Raw genomic sequence first — 23,125 nt, 5'->3', positions numbered from 1 at the left:
CTAAAGTTTTTCAATCAAGACTCACATATAATTATCTATGAAATCAATGCAAATGTTGAAAATGCTGCATCTCGCAATGCTAAGAAAGTGACGAAAAGGAGGATCCCTAACCCTATTCCACCAACGTCCATGGTAATCTGGTAAACATAGTTTTTATCTAATCTTGCAAACTAACAAATGCTGATGTAATCAACCTTCTGGATGAAGGAAATCTTGAAGCAAATTGGAGAAAGACAATGAGGAAGATGTTTTATGCAAAGCAGTAGAGAAAAGGCACATTTCCAGTTCGATCACAGAAGCCTGATATGACGCGTGCACTTTTTAAAACCCAGATCTGCTAGGAAATCTTTCTCCTTGTCTGTCAGGATATTCACCTTTTTTTTTTCTTAAGCAGAAACAATAGTGCTTTTTATCACCGAGGAGCATCCATCCTCCGCTGCTGTTGGACTTTCCCAGTCGAACCGGTATTAGTTTTTTCTAACGACAGAAGTGCTGCATGCTCCTCCACACCACTTCTTTGTTTCTAGAGAAACTGAGAGGTGGTTTGGCAGATCTCAGATTGTGTTGTTCTGCAGCAGACGTCCCCTCTGCATATAAACTCAACTGTCACCAAGAGGTTGAGATTCTTGGGTTTTGTTCCCAAAGCGAACTCAAAGCTCCCTCATTCCCTTCCTGTCTTACTTTCTGTTGTGGCATTCCTCTGCCTATGTGTGTGTGTGCATGTGCAGATACCCATGTTGTGCTCAGTGCCAAACAAACACAGACAGACACACACCCACACGGAGGGGCGCAGCTGCAGCAGCAGTTGTAGACTGTTGTCATGCCGTCACCTGCTTGACCCACTTTGGATGTTTCTGGAATAGGACAAGGGCTTTTCCGGCCTGCGGAGGAGAAACCTCTGCATGTTGCTCCTGTTGTCATGGAGAACCACGGCAGTCCTTTCTCATCTCATGTACATCAACATCTCAGACATTTTCAACAATAACTCATCGGATGCAGACGGCTCTGAAGGCTGACTGATGAGGCACCGCCGTGGCCTGTCAACACACACCGCAACAAATAGCCACAGAGCAACAAAGCTGTAACCTCAAATGGGTTTCCAGATCGTGAAAGATAATCTAATTGTCTGATCTGTGTAACATGATCCAATGATATACAGATCTAATCTGGTGAGATAATTAGAGCGGGAGCAGTGAGATTATGGCGGAGTCCAAACTGGATGTGGCCGAGCTCACTTTACTGGGTTACAGCGTAATAGGATTGACAACTCAAATCTAATCCCTGAAAAAAAATAATCTGTGTGATCACTTGCTTTCCATCTGTCGTCAAAACATGGAGGATTTAGAGAAAACACAAATATTCCCTAAAGTGTTGGAGGAGGTCAGGAAAACACATCTGTGCACCCAACACTTTCCATTTTAATGTTTGATTGCCTTGAACTCTAAATATGCTGTTTTAATATGAACACTTTATATATTAAGGTGAACTGTTGCACCTCTCAAAAACCCAGGTTGACCAACTGATGCTGCAGGTCTAAAGATTAAGGCTCCAGAATCGAGGTGTCAAGACTTTGTTTGCAGCAGCTGCTCCTACTCTCTGGAATACTTCACCTTTAAAGTCATATCAGAACTGATCAGATGCTGTAAATGTTCAAATCATTGCTAAAGACCCACTTTTCTCACTAGCCTAATTGGAATTTTAATTTCTAAATCAGGGGCCATAAAGGCACCACAATTTACTCAGATGGGCCAATTCCATGTCCAACATCCGTGCACAGCACCTGAATCAGTATGGAACGCTTTCCCTCAATTCCATCTGCTGTTACGCAGAATTTTAATTCTCATCCCTCACATATCTTTGTTTTTACAAATATTTTGGTATTCTTTCATTTGAAGCCTGTTTGGCACCTTGTTTAACTGCTGTTGTTTTAAACTTCATTTTTAAATAAAATTTCAAATTTACATTAGATAGAATGAAGATGGGGATTGTGAGTATTGATTCGTGATAGTTACGGTAACACTTTCTTTGAATCTGACCCAAATGATCAGGCTCAAAAGCCCAATTGATGTCCGTGTCAATCAATGCGTCCCGTAAGAATAGCTAATCTGGAGCCTGGCTCGGAGGATCGATGCTCAAAGCCAAAGGGAATACTGGTGTTATAGTACATTTCAGACACCTCATCCTGACACATCTCAGTGGGCATCTGAATCTGACATCAATACACAATTAAAGTGTGGATGCTCAGAGAGCTGCTCTGTTCTCTGAAGGCTCAGGTAAAACCAGTATCCCTCTCCCATCGGAGATGAAGATGACTGTGGACGTCTGTCTGTTTTATCAATATCTGATCGGTTGTGCGTTCGTTATTCTCTGAAAAAAAGCTCATCTGGAGTCAAATATTACATTAAGCACACCAAACAAGTCATTATTCTTCCTAAATTGTGTACTCCTTTGATAATGCAATGAATAAGAGGGAGGAAGAGGTGGGAGAAGGAAAGTGGGTGAGAGAGAAACAGTGATATGTGCAGTATTTCCCAAAGGCTCCACGGAAAGCAAAGTCTGATATCACTTGGTAAAAGATCGTTCCTAATTCTCTTTTAAGCCTAAAATTAATGAAGTTTATTCCCATTAGGCCTTAACACACAAATAACTTTGTATTAAAGCCACTAGAAAACAGTTTGCTCTGATTAGAGCTTCAAAAATGAGGACATAATACCCTTTTCCAAACAGATTTCATATATTGAAACAAATTTTTTAATTGTATCTTTATATTAGTAAGTGTTTGGCATCTTCCAGGAACCAGGATCATGCTTCTGCAGCCTCAAGACACTGTTACAGTGGATTGTCATTGTTCAGGGGATCAGGAAGGCCCCTTGCTGCTCGGTGAAATGGCCGTTACAGGCGAGATGTTGTAAAGTCACTTCAGGATGACAAGGTATCCAAGGCATACTGAAATATAGACAGGCAAGTATTGTTGGCTTTTTGTTCTGTTGGCATAGCAAGACGTTCTCGGACAAATTACACCATCATCTGTCCACATCTGTGATCTGTGGAAACTTCTGGACACGACTGACGATACCGAATGAGCCCAATACAGAGGTGACACAGAGGGACAGCAGGGGACAGAGACACACACGCGCACATCGGGCAGAAACAGCAGCCTGGAGGACGGACGATTTAAAACCTGCCATTCTGATGCACCCTGACCCATGTCCAGATGTGTCCTCTATGTGGCGTTACATGGACCCTGTCCATTCAAAGCCATTTAATCCATGTAATCACTGGGGGCTGGTGGAGGGGACATTTCATAGTGTTGTGAACGCAGACGGAAGAGGAGAGGGACTCATCAAAATGGCTCTCTCTTTGTGGACGAGATGAAAGACTGAAACACGGCTTCCAGGAACCAATAAATCATGTTTAAAGTCTTAATTTGTCAGAAAAATCATAAAAGCGCCATGGCTGTTTAATCAGAGCTATATATCTGGTTGTCCTGCTGCAACAGGTTTGATACCTGGTGATTCCAAGAGAAACACAGCAACCTCCATCATCCACTAACAAGAGGAAACAATTAGGAGTCATTTCTTTCCTAAAGGAATTATCCTCCACTTAGAGGAATTATCCTTGTAATCGGCTCTGATTCCAACAGTGAAATAATTGTTAATATTATGCTCAAAAGCTGACACAGAGGGGAAAAGATGTATTGAAAAATCTGATCTTTTCCTTAAGCAAGAAGAGGCCACTGGCCCCTGCATTCGTAAAATTATGGGAGAAAAAGATTATGTTTGGAAGGCGTAACTCCCGTGGGAGATGTTGACCTTTTTGCTTGCATATGAATGACTTTTAATTTCTGGCTCTTGTGCTGCGCTTATAATGTAGAGAGCAGTTCTGCCAATCGTGAATGTGCTTAACAACGATCCAGAATCGCAGAGGTGACAGTTCGGGTTAACGTGTCTAAACCATTCGGTACAACAGGAGCATGTTTGATAACTGGCGCTGCGTGTAAGATTTTTAACCATCTAGCGAACGCATGTAAAAAAGGATGCATTTTACGCACAATTTAACTTTTTACGCGCAGACGAAAGAGTTTAATTCGTTGCGTTATTGCCTCATAGCTTCAACCATATATGTGTGAAAATAATGATGATACTTGAAGGTCTAATCAAGCTGTCAACCAGTGGTTGGGTGAATGCACATGCTTACACCTTGCACACTTAAGTTCCCACACCTTGTCTCCGTAGTCGCCGCTTCCTGAGGCCGAAGATGCGCACTTTAGAGAAGATGTCGACCAGGTTCCCATTGCAGAGCCCCTTGTTCTTGTTGGGGCTCTTCCTCCGTCGGTTGGTCTGGGGCCGTTCCAACTGCTGCTCCCGCGCCTGCCTCTTCTGCCTGATCAGCCCACTGGCGATAGCAGCAGCCATGGCTCAAAATGTCACAACTGCACAGGTCCAGTCTGCCCGAGGGGCGCAGACTACACACACAGCCGCCTCTCAGTGCCCGCAGCCCGGGTCACAGTCCCATGGTGGCGGCTGAGGGATCCGATCCGCGATGTCAAATGTCAAATATATATATAAAAAAAAATTCTAGGAGCTGGTTTTCTGTTCCGTCCAAACACTACATGGTACACCTGAGATGAAACGATCCGTCATCGTCACTCGGGAAATTATTGAACATGATGGAAAAAAAAATGTGAGATCAGTTCGTGCGTAATTCCATACATGCATCAGTAGCCATTGTCCCGATGGAAAGCTTACGCCACAACTCAAGCGGAGCGAGGATTCTGAGGTTCCATCATACCTGCAAAGTGACGTTTCTGTTCATAGTCTGTGACAAAGTCGCCTCCTTACACCGGCTGCAGCGTCCTCACGGCGCATTCACCCACTCTTTCCTCCTTCCACCCTGCGTTTTTCTTCTCCTTCTGCCAGACGGGGTTGCTCTGTCAGTGCGTGGCGGTGGTGGGGGGGGGACGCCTGTGCAAAAAAAAAAATGTACAGCCGCCTCCTACGAAGATCGCCGCCGGAGAGAACGCAACAGCAGCCCGGGCGAAGTCCAAGTTTGCGAGAGGCAATCCGCGACAGGGTTTCCCCGGCGATGACCGATCAACAGCCCCACATTTGCAGATGCAAGGAAATACGCAGCCGTGTGATTATAAATTGATGCAGCGGGATGAGATAATGCAAAGTTACACTTAAAAAAAAAAAAAAAAAAAAAAAAACGACCCTCAGATCCGTTGGATTATATCCTCAAAACATATTTTCTCCTTCCTTTTCCACTATCACAACAGAGGCGGGTGGGCGCGATGGGAGCCAGGGACAAGCGGAAAAAAGCACCAACACATAACCAAAGCTGATTCTGGATCCTGTGGAGATGACGTCTGCATTGTGTGACAAGCTGAATACAAATAAATATAAACTTAAACCCCCCGGCGATCAGCACACACTCACTTCGACCCAGTGGATTTTCATCCAGAGCCTGCGGAGTTAGTGCTTGGCGACCGGTGCGTAAAAAGGATCTAATGCGGCTCAATTCATTTTCCCCACGTTCAAATCTCGAATAAAAAAAGCCCGAGAGGAAGTGGTGGTCGCTCGCTTCACTCTATATACCCTCCCGATCAACGTATCCTTCCCATCAACAAGTCCTAACCAGTCGTTAGTGTACGCCTGAGAGAGGAGGAGAAGGAGGAGGACCCCCCCACAACCCAACCCCCACTCCCTCCCTCTCGTCCACCAAGCCCCCGCTTGGAGGGGAACGATCAGCCGCTCTGGATGCTGCCATCAGACGGTGAGATGTATACGCTATTCTCAAAAGATTCCATTTGGGCTGCGTGGTGCATTTATTTCAGGATCAGACATCAAATCTGAACCTGCACTTGAAGGAATCTGGATATTTCACCTCACTATACAGTCAAACTTGTACAGTATGAAAAAACAAACAAATTATGTCAGTGGGTTATTCCAACTGTTCTCACTCCCATGAGATGAGAAACAACAGTTAATGTGTGGTGATGAAGCACATTCGTGTTAATTCAAAGACGAGCCGGTGAGGCTGCTCTCCCCCATGTGCGCTTTGTAGCTTCAGCACCACGGACAGCGCCGGGCAATGACGGAGGGAATCGGACATCGCAACCTTCACCTGCGCGTAAAGTCCACTCCTCCACCTGCAGGATGTCCTATAACAACATGTGACTGAATCCTCCCCTCCACCCACCACCCCATGTGTCCGATTCAAAAGCTGAATCTGTTCAACACAATAAATAAAACGCCAAGAGAAGAAAAAACAGTTTCCTTCCCTCGCTCCGGAGCGAGTATCATCCAAGTCTCAATCACAGGCACAAGATATTAAAACTCAAGAGAGCCATCTGCTGTTTGTGGTTGTAATTAAACATTTGGGGCTGGTATAGAGGGAGTGCAGCTTTGTTGTATCCTCCCTCTGTGCATGTGTGGATCCGCTTCACACCAGACGCACCTGTTGAAATCCTGCTGTATGAATATGCCACCAGGAGGAGTGGAATTGGCAGATAAGCAGCAATCATTTCATGATATGTTTCCATAATAGCTGTGGGTCAACGGAATCAGATCATCAGCTGAGTTGATGTTATGAGAACATACATGTGTTGTGCCCACATGGTGGCTGAAGATAGAAATAAAATGTATACAGAGCATCTAAATTAAAGTATTTGAGAATAAAATGTGAACGGTTTGGGGTACCAGCATTCCTCCTCATTTAAAATCATCAATGTGCACCAGGGGTGAGGTGCCTCCCCCCCTCCCTCTCATCCCAGTCTACTGACTCGGTAGAGAATACGTGCCGTGGATGGATGCAGAGGTTTTTATATCCCATGTCTGCTGAGAAGCCTCCCATCCTCCCATCCTCCCATCCTCCTGCTCCCCACTCCCCGGTGCTGTGAGAGTCACTGCAGTTAACGCTGCAGCCAGCAGCGGACACTGTCAGCTCAACAATGGTTCCCTCAGCCACAGCAAGTTGCACAGCAGCACCGTCACAGCCACTGTTCTGAATCAGAGGAGGGTCTCTGTTTTCCTCACACACACACAGACACAAGTAATTTCTCCTCCTGTAGGTTTAATGATGTTGCATTTGTTTCCAGCTCACAGGAGGGATAACAGATTATTATAGTTGGACGTTATTTTTATTTATTATTTACAAAAAATATGTATTTTGAAGATGGCAATTATTGCAGCCTACCCAGCATAAGTCATTCGTGAAAATCACATTTTTGAATAGTAATGTGATTAATATTGTCTAAATTGCCAGAACGACCCAATTTGAAAGTGTCTCCTACAAAAATAATTAATTTCCCTACACACGCGGAAAGAAAAAGGTTTTGAAGTATGCAGGGCTCTTATCTCTCGTCATTTATCAACTGACAGAAGGATTATCTTTGGTGAGCTTTATCAGTACAAGTAGACCCATAAATTACTACAAACGTGCAACTGGATCCAGAATGGGGATGATCCTGAAACGCTGAGCGGAGGAAAGAGGAGCCTTTTACACTGAAGCTTTTACCTTTTCATCTTAACACAGCATGAGGCTGAAGGAGGTTGAATGCATGGATGGTCAGACAAGCTCTTTACACAGAACAGACACGCAATTGCAAAATTCCTTTTTCACAGCATGCATAGGAGAAGAAAACATATTCTAGCAGTCTAATCCAGAAGAATGCTTCCCTATCAAACTCAACACAACGCAGGGTGTAAAACAATACATCAAAAGCTTCTTACAAATCCATTCGTGGAGCAAAACAAGTTTGCACGTACCTACATTTTTTTTCCTCCTACACTTGAACGAATGAGAGTCCATGATGGTCCCATTCCAAAGCGCTATATGCCGAGAATTTTTCCTGTGACTCCTAATGCAGGATTTATACTGCCCCTGCCAGAACCTAACGTGGTTACGGTGAACTGACAGGCTGCCCCGAGCGTTTGTGAACAAATTAACGTTTTAATTTGTTCACAAATGCTTTAAACATTTCATCCGTTCTTTACGTTAGGTCACAGAGAAAGGCAGCTCGATGAACACACTTGGACATTTCACCCGAGACAAATGAAACAGGACGTAATGTTGCCTCAGGTTGTAATTTGCAAGAAATCAGCAACGTTGCTAAGAAATTGCAGGTGAAACACATTGAATATCAGTTTCTACTCCTTTATTGTCAATTCATTCTTTACGCTGACTATCACAGACTTTAATATCATGCACACTTGACCAGTATAAAAACATCTCGGCAAAAATCCACAAAGATGCAGCAAAGGGTTTGACGCAGACTTGAAGCCACAGCCTCATCAGGTCAGAACATGTTAATCCAATCTTCTCTGAGGAGATTACATTATTGTAAGTAAGATGCCCTGTTGCAGTGAAAGCAAATGTCGCCCAATGGAGCTGGGACAAGCAACCCGTATGATTCATTGCTGTAACTTTGCCCCGGGGCCATGTTCTCTTATCACCCGTCCTGATAGTAAAGACAGTTAGTGAGACTCAGCACTTCACAGGCTAGTGAAATAAAAGAAACTTAACATGCTACAATCAAATTAAACTGCATTGACAAAAGACAGAGAATTAATTTCATTTGAGATGAGTAATGATTTTGCATAGCTGGCATTTGGTGACATTTTCTTTTTCTCCCCTCGTCTTTTCCGTCCTTCCCCGGGCTTTGGCAGTTTAATCTTTGATCATCACGAGTCTCCAAGGGCCCTACTTATGGCCTGCGAATGTATGGGTCTCGTTTGTTTTGACGAGTCTCATGGACGGAGCTAATCAAGGGGCCAAGATAGACGAGCGAGCATCGAGAGCTTGTAAAGAGGGGAAGGAAAATGGAAAGCTTGTCTTAAGTGCCCCTGAATAAATAGTGCACGGTGAGGCCCTCGAGGTGGTGAGCACCACAACGACCAGGAGTTTAACAGATTCATGCTCTGTTGGGGGAACGTTAATATCTATAGCTTTTATAAGACACTTCAATGAGTCATTACAAAATATATATTGTGCGTTTTTATCTTTGAATAGTCGATAACTCATCTAAAGGTAGCACTTCAGCTTCAGCGAAGAGGTGGGAGAAGATAGTGCACTTGTTACTTAAAGTGAAACAAAAAGGGATTACGATGGGATTTGAAATGTTAAATGGAAGAAACCTGAAAGATCTGAAAGTGGAACACAAGATAAGATGGAGGCCGTTCAGTACAATACTCTGTTTCAAAGCTTTATTCTTTGCATCTATGGTCCGTTTAAAAGACTACCCATCCTTCTATACCACTTATTGTTTGAAGGTCGTAGGGATCTGGAGCCCATTGCCTTGGGCAAGAGGTTGGGTTCACCCTGAAAATGTGGCCAGTCCATAACAGAGCCGACATGCAGAGAAAAACAACCCTGCACACTCACACCTATGGATCATTTTTAGTCTCCAGTCAACTTAAGCTGCAGGTTGTTGAACTCAGAAAGACCCTGGTCTGCCAACAGGTTCAAACCCCAGAAGCAGAGCTCGGTGAGACAGTGCTGACCACTGCACCACTGCACCACCATGAATTACAAAGGAATTGTCACTCACTCAAAGTTTTAACACCACTGTGAACTCCACAGGAAGAGAAGAAGTACACTTTGAATAAATTGAAAGGAATTTCCAGAATAGTTTTTGTGATACAGAAGCTAATTCCATCCAATTTGGTTCATACAGCGCCTCATCATAATATTACATTATCTAAGGGCGCTTAACATAGGGAGGTTGAGACCTTGCAAAGCTACAGAGAAACCCAAAAGTTCCAATAATGAGCAAACACTCTAAAGGAACAGCCCTTTTTATATAATTCCCCGTAAGTAATGTGTCACCACTTTATTAGGTCTGTGCAGTATATTGGGCTCTGCTTGTTTCTATATGTGCATGTGTGGATTCAGTTGTACGATCATATTAAATGTGGGGTTGCACTGGACTGCACTGAGGTGTTTCTAACTTTGTTATCCTCCTATTTACAGAAATGAGGGGATCAGAATACCAGAAAGACCTCATTATAATTTACTCCTGTGCAACATCTTTGCTGAAACTCCTCTATGACACTGTTGAAAGCAAACCATAAAATGAACGCCTGTTGTGCTGACTTGAACCTGATTCAGTGGCGTGTGGTGAATAATGAATAACTGCACGACACAGCCTATGCGACATGAAGGTGCAGCCTCCTAGTGGAGCGAGCCTTTAGTATCGCAAAGCTTTTTCCTGCTGAAAACATGCCAATGGATAACCGACTGACTGAGCTACCTGGAGGGATCAAATGAGCAGCAACCTTTACCGTCTGCTTTATTGCCAACAGGATCACTCATGCGACACCGCCGATGAATAATATATTTGAAGAGGTTCAAAAACAAGCCAGGAGACAGTTTAGCTCCAGACGAGCAGCGAAGGAGCCGATACATCAAGTCCCCGCTCCCTTTAAATAGCTGCTTCATCATCTCATGCGGGTGTGTCATAAAACCATGTACATTGCATTATCGCCGCAAGCTGCACTAAATATGCCACGGGAGAATATGTATAGCCGCATTACAATACGTCCCTCTGTTGTGAGCGTGATGGAGTGTTGCCCCTCCCCGAGGGACCAGATTAGATGGGGCCTGAGGTGTGGAGCCCTCCGACGGAGACATTAATGAAACAGAGGGGCTTCAAAGTGTGAGCTGCACTCACAACCAAGATGAATAAAAAACTTAAACTGCTGAACTGCGCATATAGTAAAATAAGAATCGGCTGCCAAGCCTGGCGTGCACCACCACTGCATGTGGAGGAATCAGAGAAGGGAGGTGGGAGGACGGCCCTGTTGGGAGGAATTTGAGTTTCTGCAGAGAGAAGGCCATGAAGCAACAGAGTTAGATCATCTTAAAGGCCCAGTGTGTACGATTTAGGTGAAAGGGATCGACTGTATTGGCAGAAATTGAATCCCAGTGAGGTTTTCACTAGTGTGTTTCATTTAAATTATACAAATTGTTGTTTCCTTTACCCTAGAATGGCCCCTTTATATTTAAATACTTAACATTCATCTCTACGGAGGCCTCCCCTTTTTTTTTTACAGTAGCCCAGACTGGACAAACTTTACACTTTTTAAATTTTTATGACAACTGAAGGCCACCACAGGTTCTTTCTCATGTTTGGAAGGGGAGGGTGAGGCGAGGGGTGTTCAGCTTGAAACATATAACTTTACCACTAGATGTCCCTAAATCCTACACACCCAACCTTTAACAATACATTTAGAAAGAAGGACTAATTGGTGATATATGTATAAATATATGTGGCTTGGGGGCATTTATAGATATCCTTTTTCGTTTCCCCATATTGGAAAGAAAACCTAATTACAGCGAGTAGGAATTGGGTACAAGTGCCATTGATTTAACAAAGCCCTGTGGCTCCTCACCATATATACAGTCTATGCTCCTCACCATCAGGGATTGGTTAACAACCGAATAATAACCCAACTCACAAACTTCTCACTTACATGGTGCATCATTCAGGACGAAGCCAAATACTCATGTGATCCAGGAGATAAATAAATAACGAGAGAGGGATGCAGATGAAGATGAAAATCTTCGGGGGTCGGAGTCGGCAAAGGCCAGACATGCAGCGGGAAAAACATTTCACAATTCACTGAGGAGTCAAACATGCTGGTCACACACACTCATCCTCGCTGGTCTGTGCCACACACTGACACACACTCACTCACACTCACACTCACACACTCACACTCACTCACACTCACACTCACACTCACACTCACACTCACACTCACACTCACACACTCACACTCACTCACACTCACACTCACACTCACACTCACACTCACACTCACATTCACACTCACACTCACACTCACTCGTACTCGTACTCGCACTCGCACTCGCACACGCACCCACACACACACTCACACACACACACACAAACTCACACACAAACACACACACACAGCGCCATCCTTTGATCCTATTTTCGGTCTTCAGCATTGATAAAATGTGCCCTGTCAGCGATGCTGCAGAGTGAGGTTCCTTGGAGAAGCCCTGGGCAGTGTGGGAGAATATCAATTAGTCCAAACCCCTCTGGAAAGACCTGTCTCCGGAGCTGAAGGCTGACACCGGGTGTGTATAGGTGTGTGAGCGTATAGCTGTAGTGTTTGCCTCCTGGGTGCATGTGCTGGTGGATGGGGAGCATGGGTGCTGCACTATATGAAATGAGGTATATACTGTAGGTGTGCACATTAATATTAATGATTTTGGGATACAGGTGAGAGACCTGGGTGCATATTAGTTTGATAGAATGGTAATGAGGGCGATGTCAGGTCAGGCCGAGCTCCATTTGTGAATTGAAAGATGTGATGCGGACAAAATCAGGTGAGTAAATGCTGCCGTTGATGTAAATGGAATCCATTAGAATATGTTCGCAACACAACCCACAAACACACGATCTACGACAAGAGATATTTACAAGGATGCACAAATGGATTTCTCCGCTTTGGTCTTTCAAATACATAAATGAAGCAGCCACTGACCTTCAGCTGTGGTAATTGTCTTTTCTCTCAACCTGGATCCCAGTCAAGTCCCTGATAGCAATACTACTACTGACACTGCAATACCACACACTATAAATAGACTGATGTTTTTGAGGAAACATATTCAACTCCTTACCCTTTTGATGGAAATATGATTTTGTTATATATTATGTCAAACTGAGGGTTATGTATCAGAGATGGTTTACCTGAGAGTTGAGGGCCTCTGCAGGAATACTTTGGTGTTAGGTGAGTGGCTATTCTGTCCCCGATATTTGGATAAGATGAACCCATCTGCTCCCTTACATGATAATACTGAAATCTTTCTCCGCAATCTCTTGGTTTGCATGTAAGTTGGACCGAGAATCTTCCCTATATACACATCTGTGTTAAAAAGGAAGTTAATTAGTCAACTTATAGGGCGCTTTCACACAGGCCTTGTTTTAGAAGATTTGAAAAAAAGAACATTTAGTCAGACCAAACGAGCGGTTCTCTGTCTGTTAGTTTGAACAGTTCTGACTCTCGGACTAATTGCAGGAAGTTGAGACAGCATTAAACAATAGATGAAGGATTGCTTGTAGGTTTTACTTCCGATGATATGTTTGAAAGACAAGGACATTTAACTAATTTAGCTGGTAATGATACCATTATGATTTTTACTGTGGCAATTAAAGTGAACCGATTCATTTATTTCTCCAGTAAAACAGAGAATACAATACAATAGTGGAATAGACAATACACCGACATCAGACGGACGCTTGTCTACAAACCAACCAGTCAAGTAAAGGTAGGTGCAGCTCACGACACGTAGGTCATGATGACAGGGCATTGTACTAAAGCCTGAAAGGGATAGTTCTTCAAAAATTTTAATTCAACCATTATCTACCACATGTCCACAAAACACTTCTCTGAAGCCTTAGACCCTCACAAGGAGTCTCCACCCACAGTCTTCGGAGCAAACTCTTCAAAAACCAGACAAACCTGCACTGAGCGCTTCCTCCCACCATCCATCCGTCTTTTCTTTACATCCACTACATCAATCTCAGATGTTTAAGAACTTTAGATTGCACATTGTTTCTAGAAAAATAAGTGAGGCTCATCAAATTATTGTATTGACCTATCTGAAAACCCACAAGTAGGTCCGGCATTTTTCATCAAAATGCAACAAAAATTCACCTCTTTTAACATTGAGTCAAATTGTATCCCTTAACTTAAACTCTATCAACATTTAGCCTTTCTTCCAAAGATTTATATAAGATGATTAACACATCTCTTATTTCTGTATGGTACGATAAAACAAAATGCCGTCTGCCATCATCAGCAGTACACCTTTCACGATACCTGATGGGAGTTTTAACTGTTCAAATATATTGTTTAATGGAGCTTTACAGGCGCATCCAAAGGTCGTCTCATTAATTAAAGAAACTCATTAACGGTTATGTCTAATAGTGTGTTTCATATAACTCCAGCTTTAGTGTTTCATTCCTAGAGGTCTGTTGAGGTGTGTTCAGACGATATGCACCAGGAACCTCCGATGTGACCGCGTGTGCACGGGACCTCAGCCTCCTCTGATTGAGGACAGCTATAAAGTTTCCCCTCAGAGACAATGAAAGACTAATGATGTCTGAAGTAGTTATAATGCTTATCGTCATTAAACCCCTCTGACCCTCTTAGCCCTGAGAATAAACTGAGGTGAAAAAAAAGAAAACAGGTGACACGCTGCCTCTGCAGAAATAATGTGCATGCTTGTGTTTGACTGCGGGCTAATGGAGGGGACAGTGGGACAAGGAGTGCAGTGATTAGTCTGAAGTGACAGGGGTTAATCCTGCAGTATGACAGCAGTCATTAACCGGCAGACATCATGACCCACTCACACACTCAGTCACCCATTAACACTGTCACAGATCAAATGTTAGCGCGGCGTCAAATACATCAAATGCTTCTCGTTCTCCCCCGATTCCCTCCGTCTCGTCTGAGGTGTCTGTGATCGACGGAGTGACACGGACACACAAGACTGAATCCAACTCCAGTCGAGACACATGAGGACCACATGTCCCTGTCTAGTATTTTCCTGTTAAATATTTAGAAATCAGTTTTGATTTTGATTTTGATCTTATTTAGCATTGAATATGTATAAGAAGTAATTCTATACTCTGTGTCAAGTTTTATTATACTTGATATTCTGTTTGCCTTTGTTGTAGTTGCCTCTAATGAGTTTAGACAACATACGCACACACCTAGACACAAACACATTACAGTACAACAACTTTAAAATGTGTCACCAGATGAGAGAATATCCTCATATTACTATTTTTTTACAATCACTAAAAACTACAATGTCACTTGATCATACCACCAAGTCCCAACAGTTCACTTCAATTCATTCAAGCTGCACCAAAGTCCACACACTCATAGAGACCAGTTCACTAAATATGCCTGATTGTTTTAATCAAGATCCATGAATTACTCTCTGGGAAATCACTTAAATTTATAAAAAAAGGCCCACACGTTATATCACAACGATAAAGAAAGTGACAATAAATCCTCCAACTGCAGCAAAATGCAATGGTTGTTTAATTTGACCCGCACCGAGTGTCATGATTATCATTTCAGTAGCTTCTGCGTAATCCTGTTTACAAACAAACAAAACACAAAGAACCAACCAAGAAATAAAACAATCATGACTTCTTTGTGTTGACAAAGCTCACTAAGATAAGATAGCTGATGCTAAGGAAAATAGAATAACTCTATTACAGACAGAACAAAGTATCCTGTAATGAGGATTAGCACTTCAAGGAAAGGAAACCCTTAATAAAAGTTAGATTTAGACATGAGGGTTGAACAATAGCTCTGCCTTCTGTTTTTAAAGTGGTTGAGCAATGCATGATGTGCAGTGTAGGAAACATATAAAAACGATAAAGCAAATCCCTAATGACAAAGAGAAAAAGTCAATCTTTGTGTTGATTTCATTATGGAATGCATTTGCAATTACATAATATACTGCATCTCACACATAGGCCGTCTGGGGTATTGTAATTTTCATTCTATCTGGTTATAGGTACATAAAAGCATAAGATGTGTCGTTTTCTACCTGATTCAAGCTCTATTTTATTTTATTATTTAATAAACGTTTTCTTCAAGATTAATACAACTTTCAGATAATCTTAAAATGTGCATTTTCCCATTAATTAGCACTTCCCAGCAAACCATATGAAACATTTGACTTAGGTGACACTGTGGCAGACATCAGGAAAGGCAGCTGCCATGGTTACAAATGCTCTTCTGCTTATTTGCCACTAGAGAGCAGTGCAGAGCTCAGCAGGACGCTGCTGCAGGATTACACTGTTGATTAAAGGAAGAGCTGCTCTGCACACCAACTATATGTGTTGTTTCTATTTTTAAAAGATTTCTCCTCAGGTATTAGACGACTTCCACAGTGACTCAAACAAAAGAGTTTGCACTAAGTGGAGCTCCATCAACTTCAATTTGCAACGGGGGCAACACACAGTGTGAGAAGATCCAGTGAATTAAACATAGAGTCGATTCCCTGGGAAAGTAAGTCTGTCATGTTGGGGCTTTGTCTCCACTGCTATATTTAGCTTTGTGTCTTCTGCTGCATTTAGACGAGCAGCTGTCGAAGTGCTAGACTGAACCAAAACTGCAGCCTTTCACACGAAATGAAACACTTTCTTTTCTTTAGACGTCCAAGATGCCCTCAAGTGGCCAAAACATGTTACATCCCAGATACTGTGTGTGTGCGTGTGCGTGTGCGTGTGCGTGTGTGCGTGTGGACATAAAAACCCATGTTTCCGACTATCTATCAGTTCGATCAAATCCAGCCACTAATCAATTAACTCGTAAAGACTGTGACCACAGAGTGGAGTTGTGACGTATGAGTAGACGAGGTCACGTTGAGAGTAATAACTAATATCAGCAGGGACTCATTAGCGATGAGCCATAATCTGTTTATGTTTCTGGGTGCTGTGAAACACTCATTGATTCTCGTTTGCCAGCTGGTATTCCCTAAAAATGTCTGCTCCCGATAAATTCATATAAATGTGTCGGTGAGAGAGAGAGAGAGAGAGAGAGAGAGAGAGAGAGAGAGAGAGAGAGAGAGAGAGAGAGAGAGAGAGGACATGAGAGCAAAGAGAAAGTAAAACTAAAGAGTAATGGAAGAAAACAAATAAAAGAGGCTTTTGTTTTTATATCCGTGTGTTATGCAATAGAGGCACAGAGGGCTCTGATGATATATGGATCAGAGCCTTAGGACACAGTTTCCAATAGCACTCAATGGTGCAGTGCTGCAAACACACACACACACACACACACACACACACACACACACACACACACACACACATACACAGAGAAAGCTGGTCACTGCTAATATGAACATGAGATCACACAGTTGTGTTTATGTGTCCTTAATGTAAAATACAAACATTAGCCTCTCCTAATCAATCACTGACGCTCCGGTGGCACTGTGTCATAACAAATCACTGGTTATTAATAGCACAGACAAAATTACATAAAATGGTAATTATCCCAGATGTAGTGCAGACCCTGGTAGACTTCGTACATCTTGATTTTTCATTGGGCTGTGTGCCACAGGTTAAAGGGTCTTGGTAGAAAGCTGAGTTTTGTCCGTCAGCAGGTTATGAGTCCGGTGCAGAAATCAGCACATGAGCCGGAACGATAGTGAAATCGAAGCATCAAACACCATCTATTCTCTCCATGTCCCGGAGCCCTGATTAGCATACATGCAAATCAGTAGAGTTAAATAATAATGATAGAAATGTATTAAAAGGGAGGGAAAAGTACTTTATTTGACTCTGCGTCGAACCGAGATATAAAAGAGTGGAGAAAAAGATAAAAAACAATTTGGTTTCATTCGCATGTCAGCGGTTGGGGCCTAATGAGAAATGACACTTTTGTAATTACAGTGGACCATAATTAGCTGCAGTGTAAGTGAGAAGCCGGAGCCCAGGTCTGTATGACTGGGCCCCAGCGTGAGGGAGCGAGCACATTCACCCATTTCAAATTCAAAAATCACTTCAATGCAATAAAAAAAGCCACATTACTGTAATTTTCTCTCCATGCGAGGCAGACTTTTGGTCAGAGAGCTCAAACGTTGGCAGCGACGGACACGTACGTTGGCCGTCGCTGCAGCTGCTGGAGCTCGCTCACCTCCTCCTTCACACCTACTTGCAGAGGAGGTGGAGGAGGACGAGGAGGAGGAGGAGGCGTTTTCACCGCAGGCCTCGGGATATTAAAGATAGAGGGTTTATTTGGCAGAAGACGGCGATGCTGGTGGGAGAGTTGCAACTTGACACAGTCGACCTCGTATGATTGCTGCTACCGCCCCGTCACTTAAAGGGACAAAAATATCAAATGACTGATGAAACCCTGTATTGAACGTGGCTGAAAAAATGTAGTGTTTTACTTCTTTGAAAAATGGTGTCATGGATTCACACAGTGAATTCAGAGGTGACACATTTTTTTTATCTGTGAAGAACAGGAATAAACTCATCCTGCAGCGTATCATTTATTCTCAGACAGAATTGGAAAGTAACTTAAAACATTTACTCAAGTATTGTCCTTACAAGACAAACATTTGAATCCAAAGCATTTCTCTGACTGCAACAGTTATCAGTTACTTTAAAGTTTGACTTGCAAATTATAATCTCAGTTTATAAAACATGGAGTAATGCTACAGATTAAACACCCCTGGAACCCATGTAAATGAGTTCAAATCAGCTCTGCTATTAAAATGACAGAGTGCTTAAAAGATAAGCGGATGAACGGACTTGCATCTTAGTCCAAGTAAGCCAAGTAAAAGCCAAATGCAGTATCCCCGATCCTTTAAAAGGAGCCCTAAGGGTTAAGAGTGTTAAATTATTATGTTTAATGTATTATTATATATCTGTTATAGGATTACTGACATTTAAGTGCCGCAGGGGGCTGGAGCCAATCCAAGCTATCATTGGGTGAGTAATGCTATTTGCCAAAATAGAGCTAAATGGCAAATCGGTCAATTTCAAGAAAAAGTGGGTGGAAAAACTTGCGCATCACTTTCTGCACTTAGTGTATTTAAGCATAACGATGACTCCACACAAAGAAAGCTGACTGATTTAAATTTGATCCGTTTTTTCCTTACTCCGGCTCCACAAATCATCTTGTACAGTGGTCAACTTATCGGATAAACCAACAGTCAAAACGGCATCACACTGTGTCATCACGTCAATGCATTGTTCCGGAGGATGTAACGCATACAGCCAGTGACTCTGACCAAAGGGTTGTCCGCGTCCCAGAGGATGCACGAGCTCCATTAAACCGTTGTTTCAGTGTTTTTCCAGCAGACGGAGGAGTTGACCTTTGGACATGGCTCTAAAAATAGCAACACTCAAATAAAGGGGAGCTTCAGGATAAGTAAGTACAGGTGCACACAAATGTCCGCACTTACAGAAGCACACACACATGCAGGGACATTAGCACATGAGCACACGTGCGCGCGCACACACTCACCACATTGTCCTCTCCATCAGGCCCCTTGACACCTGGTCAATTCCTGCTCAGAGAAATGTGCTCCTGTCCAATCAACAAGCTTAAATGAGATCGCTTTAACTAATATGTCTTACAGAGACGTTAGTGTCTCGTCTCTTTGTGGCCTAACGACAAACAGGCTGTTTTTTCCCGGAGAGAACATTTGCGTCTGTTAGTATGTAGACATGCATCTGAGCGTTGTCTCTTCACTGCAGGTTTGGATGCAAAGATTCTGTCAATTGCAGCTCAGCAAGAAAACAGGATGCACAGAAAACACTTCATCAGGGGCGACTCTGTGTTTGTGCTCCTGCAGTGCAGCAGTGAGGAGGACAGCACTGATAGGATCACACTGATCAGACAACAAAACCCCAAATCAGTCTGTGTACAACCCCGGTGTTGTTGGTACAGGTGAAATCTGTCTCTGCTTAACTACAGAGGTGGTGCACTCACCAAATTCCTGTTGTTTATTTCTTAAATATTTCTTGTGCAATGTTTGATAAAAAGCATTTGTTGAATTTTATGTTTATCTTGTGTCTTTTGCCTCCACTATGTCTGTATTCTACATCAGCGTGAAAAAACTATTATGTTGAGCTGGAAAAAGAGATTTCAAACAAAGGCATGCATGTTAAACACCATTCATGTGGTTGATAAAAAAAGCAATATAAAAAAAAATATATCTCAGGATATAGGGTTAAATTAAAAGTTATATATTAAAAAAAATTTTAAACATATGCAATATATCAAATATTAAAAAACGCTGCTAATGTTAAAGAATGTAATAAATCACCTGACTCAGCTGTTCCCCTCAGCTCCTCAGAGTTCATTAACATTCTTTACCTGCTTACATTGCTAGGGTTTAACAGCCACGACAGGCATTTTTAACATAAAATCTCCAATAACAATGTTCTCTACCTGCCAGGTTATACATATACATAATATATATATATATATATTATACATATAGCTTGAGTTAGCAGTTGTCGTTTGACTTGGACAAATGTGAGATGGGTGAACAGGTAGGCAAAGTTAATGACCAGTAGCCATAAGACAGGCCTACAGCAGCAAACAGCACTGAGACAAGTCATAGAAGTGACATACAGTAAACACAAAGACAATAAAGGCTCAGATCTAAACAAACAGCAAGAGCCAACCAACATTTTTGCACGATTATGTTGACTTTCACTTGAAGTCCTGTATTCATTAAAGAAGTGGTGGGGACAGAAGCCAGGAATTCACTGAGGGGCAGCGGCAGGGGAACCCACTCCCCTTCATCCAGCTGTTCCATCAGACACATGTTGATTCACCGTATCACGGCCTCTCTCTCTCAGTGTTCTGGTCTGTTTTTGTCCACACTGCATTTACAGAAGGCCACCGAGGGAGATGGCAGTGCTCCTAAAGAAACCTGAACGAGACTCCGCAGTGCAACACACTGTTGCTAAGTAACACACACGTGAAGCTCCCCGAAGTACACTCCGGTAAGTTGGGGCGGTTTGTCACGAGCCTACACATGGTGCACACAGGTAAACACACTGAGTCAAGTGTGTTCGTCTGAGCCGCCCGTGTGAGTGGGTTGAGAGGTAAACATCCGTAGGCACGACTCAGCTCACACTATAAACATTCTGATGGCATGTAAAAGTGCAACAAAGAAACGCATGGGAAGACATGTGGGAAAGAGTGAGAGTGACGAATGAAGGCATGTGAGAATGAGTGAAGAGAGGGGGGGAGAGAGAGAGAGAGAGAGAGAGAGAGGGAGAGAGAGGGAGAGAGAGAGAGGGGTGCTGTGCTGCAGAGGCAGAAAAGCCGGGCCATGTAATTTATGGGAGCCCATACTACTAAAACATGAATCTTGTCGCTGAAGCACTGAATCATTTGGTGCCTACACCCACTGGCCCGCCTCCCGCTCCCACATGCAGCGTATGCATTTGTATATACAAGTCACACACACACACACACACACACACACACACACACACACACACACACACACACACACACACCAAACAAACAAACACGACATCCACCCACACAAAGTCCATCTCTTCCTCACACACTCCACAACGATCCTGCTTTAAATGAAACAGATTAATAAACCTCTAAGACATATTTATGACACAAACATACACACAACCCCAAATGGAAACACTTCCACCCTCTGAGTTCTGTCTTTGCTTACACTCCGTCTAATGCCCCTACCCCTGCAGTACCCAGCCCACCCACCCACCCACTCCCTCCTCCATAGCCGGCGCATAAAACTGTTTTATTATAAGCCCCCTCCCTTTGGGCCGGATGGAGTAAGTGGCTGAGTTCAGCTTCTCAGCGCCGTCGACACTCAATACGAGCATTAGCACGACTTTATCAGGGTAAGTCAACCTGGTGCGGCATTAGCTGATTAAACACAATGAACTCCTCACCCATGTTAAATGAGATTAGGAAACAATGTTCATCCATATTCTCATGTCAGGGAGGCATTTGTGACGAGATTAGATTTTGACGCGAAGCTCATTTGTTTGTTTTGCCTTTTTATCTTGCTGTACAGCCGCATCCCATTCTGTACCAATTACAGCTGCTGGAGCAATATATGCGGCCTATTATATTCTATTATTTCCAGATTTGAAATGAAATGATTGGAGGGATACCAAATTGGAATTAAATTATTTGCTCTACAGCAGCACAGTCAAAGTCTGCTGCCAATAGAAGATTGAGTACAAACTCATAAACTCAATATTTATTTGGCGTGCTGCAGAGAGGGAGTTGTTTCGGTCCGGAGCTGTCCAAATGTTTCATTTGCAGCTTATTCAAGGCGAGTGTTTTAGCACAGGCGTCATGTACAAGGGTGTCGTATCTCTCTGGTGAAACACAGCCCAACGACAGCAGAGGAGAAAAGACGGGAACTTTCTCTTCCCTGGAACTACGCTGTGCTTCCTTCAGTTCTCTGTCTTTATCAGTGTCCATACGAACACGAGCACGGTACAGTAACAGAGAGATTAGAGTGTGTTCACATGCAGAGGGCACCCATTGATCTTTGCTGCATATATAAACAATGGAGACTTTGTTGAATATTCATGACCCTCCGTGCTCCAAGGTGATGCGTCTGGAGGTGGACAGGGGGAAAACCTGTCATTGAGAGCGGGCGAGAGCATCACGGAGGACTGAGAATCCTGGGTCTGGTCCCGGTGCCTCCGAATAAGTGTCTGATTCATCATTTTAACATCATGCGTGTGGGCTTTAGTCTGTTAATTGTCATTTTGTTAGAAGCCCTTTCCTCTCTGGCTTGAACTGCAGTTATTGTCCCAGTTGAGTTAAACCACATTAGCAGTTCAAAGGTCACATGTGGCACATTAGGGTCTAACCCCTTAAATCGATGGGATCTCCTACGTGCAACTTCTTTCTCACGTGTACACATATGTAACTTAGTATTTAGCTTGTTGTCATTTGTTAAAGCTTGATATCAGAAAACATGTAGTTACCAATCACTGAAATATGAAATAAATAAATGACAAAATACAGCACAAAAATATAGAATCGTGACACTTTATATGTAGGCTACATAGGGATTTAAAAAAACATACAGACTTCTAAACCAGTGTTACATCTCGGTTAAGGCTCATGTTTTTTGAGTCAGTAAATCAAAACATAAATTTATGCATAAAATTACTCAGAGAATGACATATGGGGGTCATCGCGTATATGTGGCTCACACGTCTCCTTCTTGAAAGCAAAATTCTGAATGCATTATCATATGATATTATCACCTGAAGCTTTTTCAGTTTAGGACTGTAGGCTCTAAAAAGGGATATTTTAACACCGTCATAAATATAGAAAATGTTCCTGCCACTGCATAAATCGTTCATAATGATGTGACCCAGATATCTAACTTTGTTGACAATATCTAAAATAAAGAATGAGGGGGAATTAAAATAAAATAAAATGTTTTTCAGTCTATCTTACTTCAGACCGCTGATGGTTCTGTTTGTGATCTTTGTGTGAGGTTTCTCTTTCTATTATTAATCAATAATCATTTTCATGACCATTATATTTCATCAATGTCTGTGCTTTTATTTCCGTGC

The 23,125-nt window shown here is 42.8% G+C and overlaps 1 protein-coding gene across 2 annotated transcripts in view; it reads right to left on the bottom strand.

Annotated features, from left to right (window-relative positions):
• Positions 1-23,125, bottom strand: part of fgf14 (fibroblast growth factor 14) — a 97,504-nt gene that overhangs the window by 31,364 nt on the left and 43,015 nt on the right. Inside the window, exon 1 of one of the 2 annotated variants that reach the window (XM_061088728.1) lies at positions 4,223-4,415. The exons of the other annotated variant lie outside the window; for it this stretch is intronic. Coding sequence (XP_060944711.1) covers positions 4,223-4,415 — 193 coding nt within the window. Of the gene's footprint in view, positions 1-4,222; positions 4,416-23,125 lie in introns of those variants that run through there. 2 annotated transcript variants of the gene reach the window in all.

This window comes from Limanda limanda, chromosome 16, assembly GCF_963576545.1.
Source record: "Limanda limanda chromosome 16, fLimLim1.1, whole genome shotgun sequence".
NCBI lineage: Eukaryota > Metazoa > Chordata > Actinopteri > Pleuronectiformes > Pleuronectidae > Limanda > Limanda limanda.
Note: the sequence above shows the minus strand (reverse complement) of the source record. Positions and strands in the feature narration are given on the sequence as shown.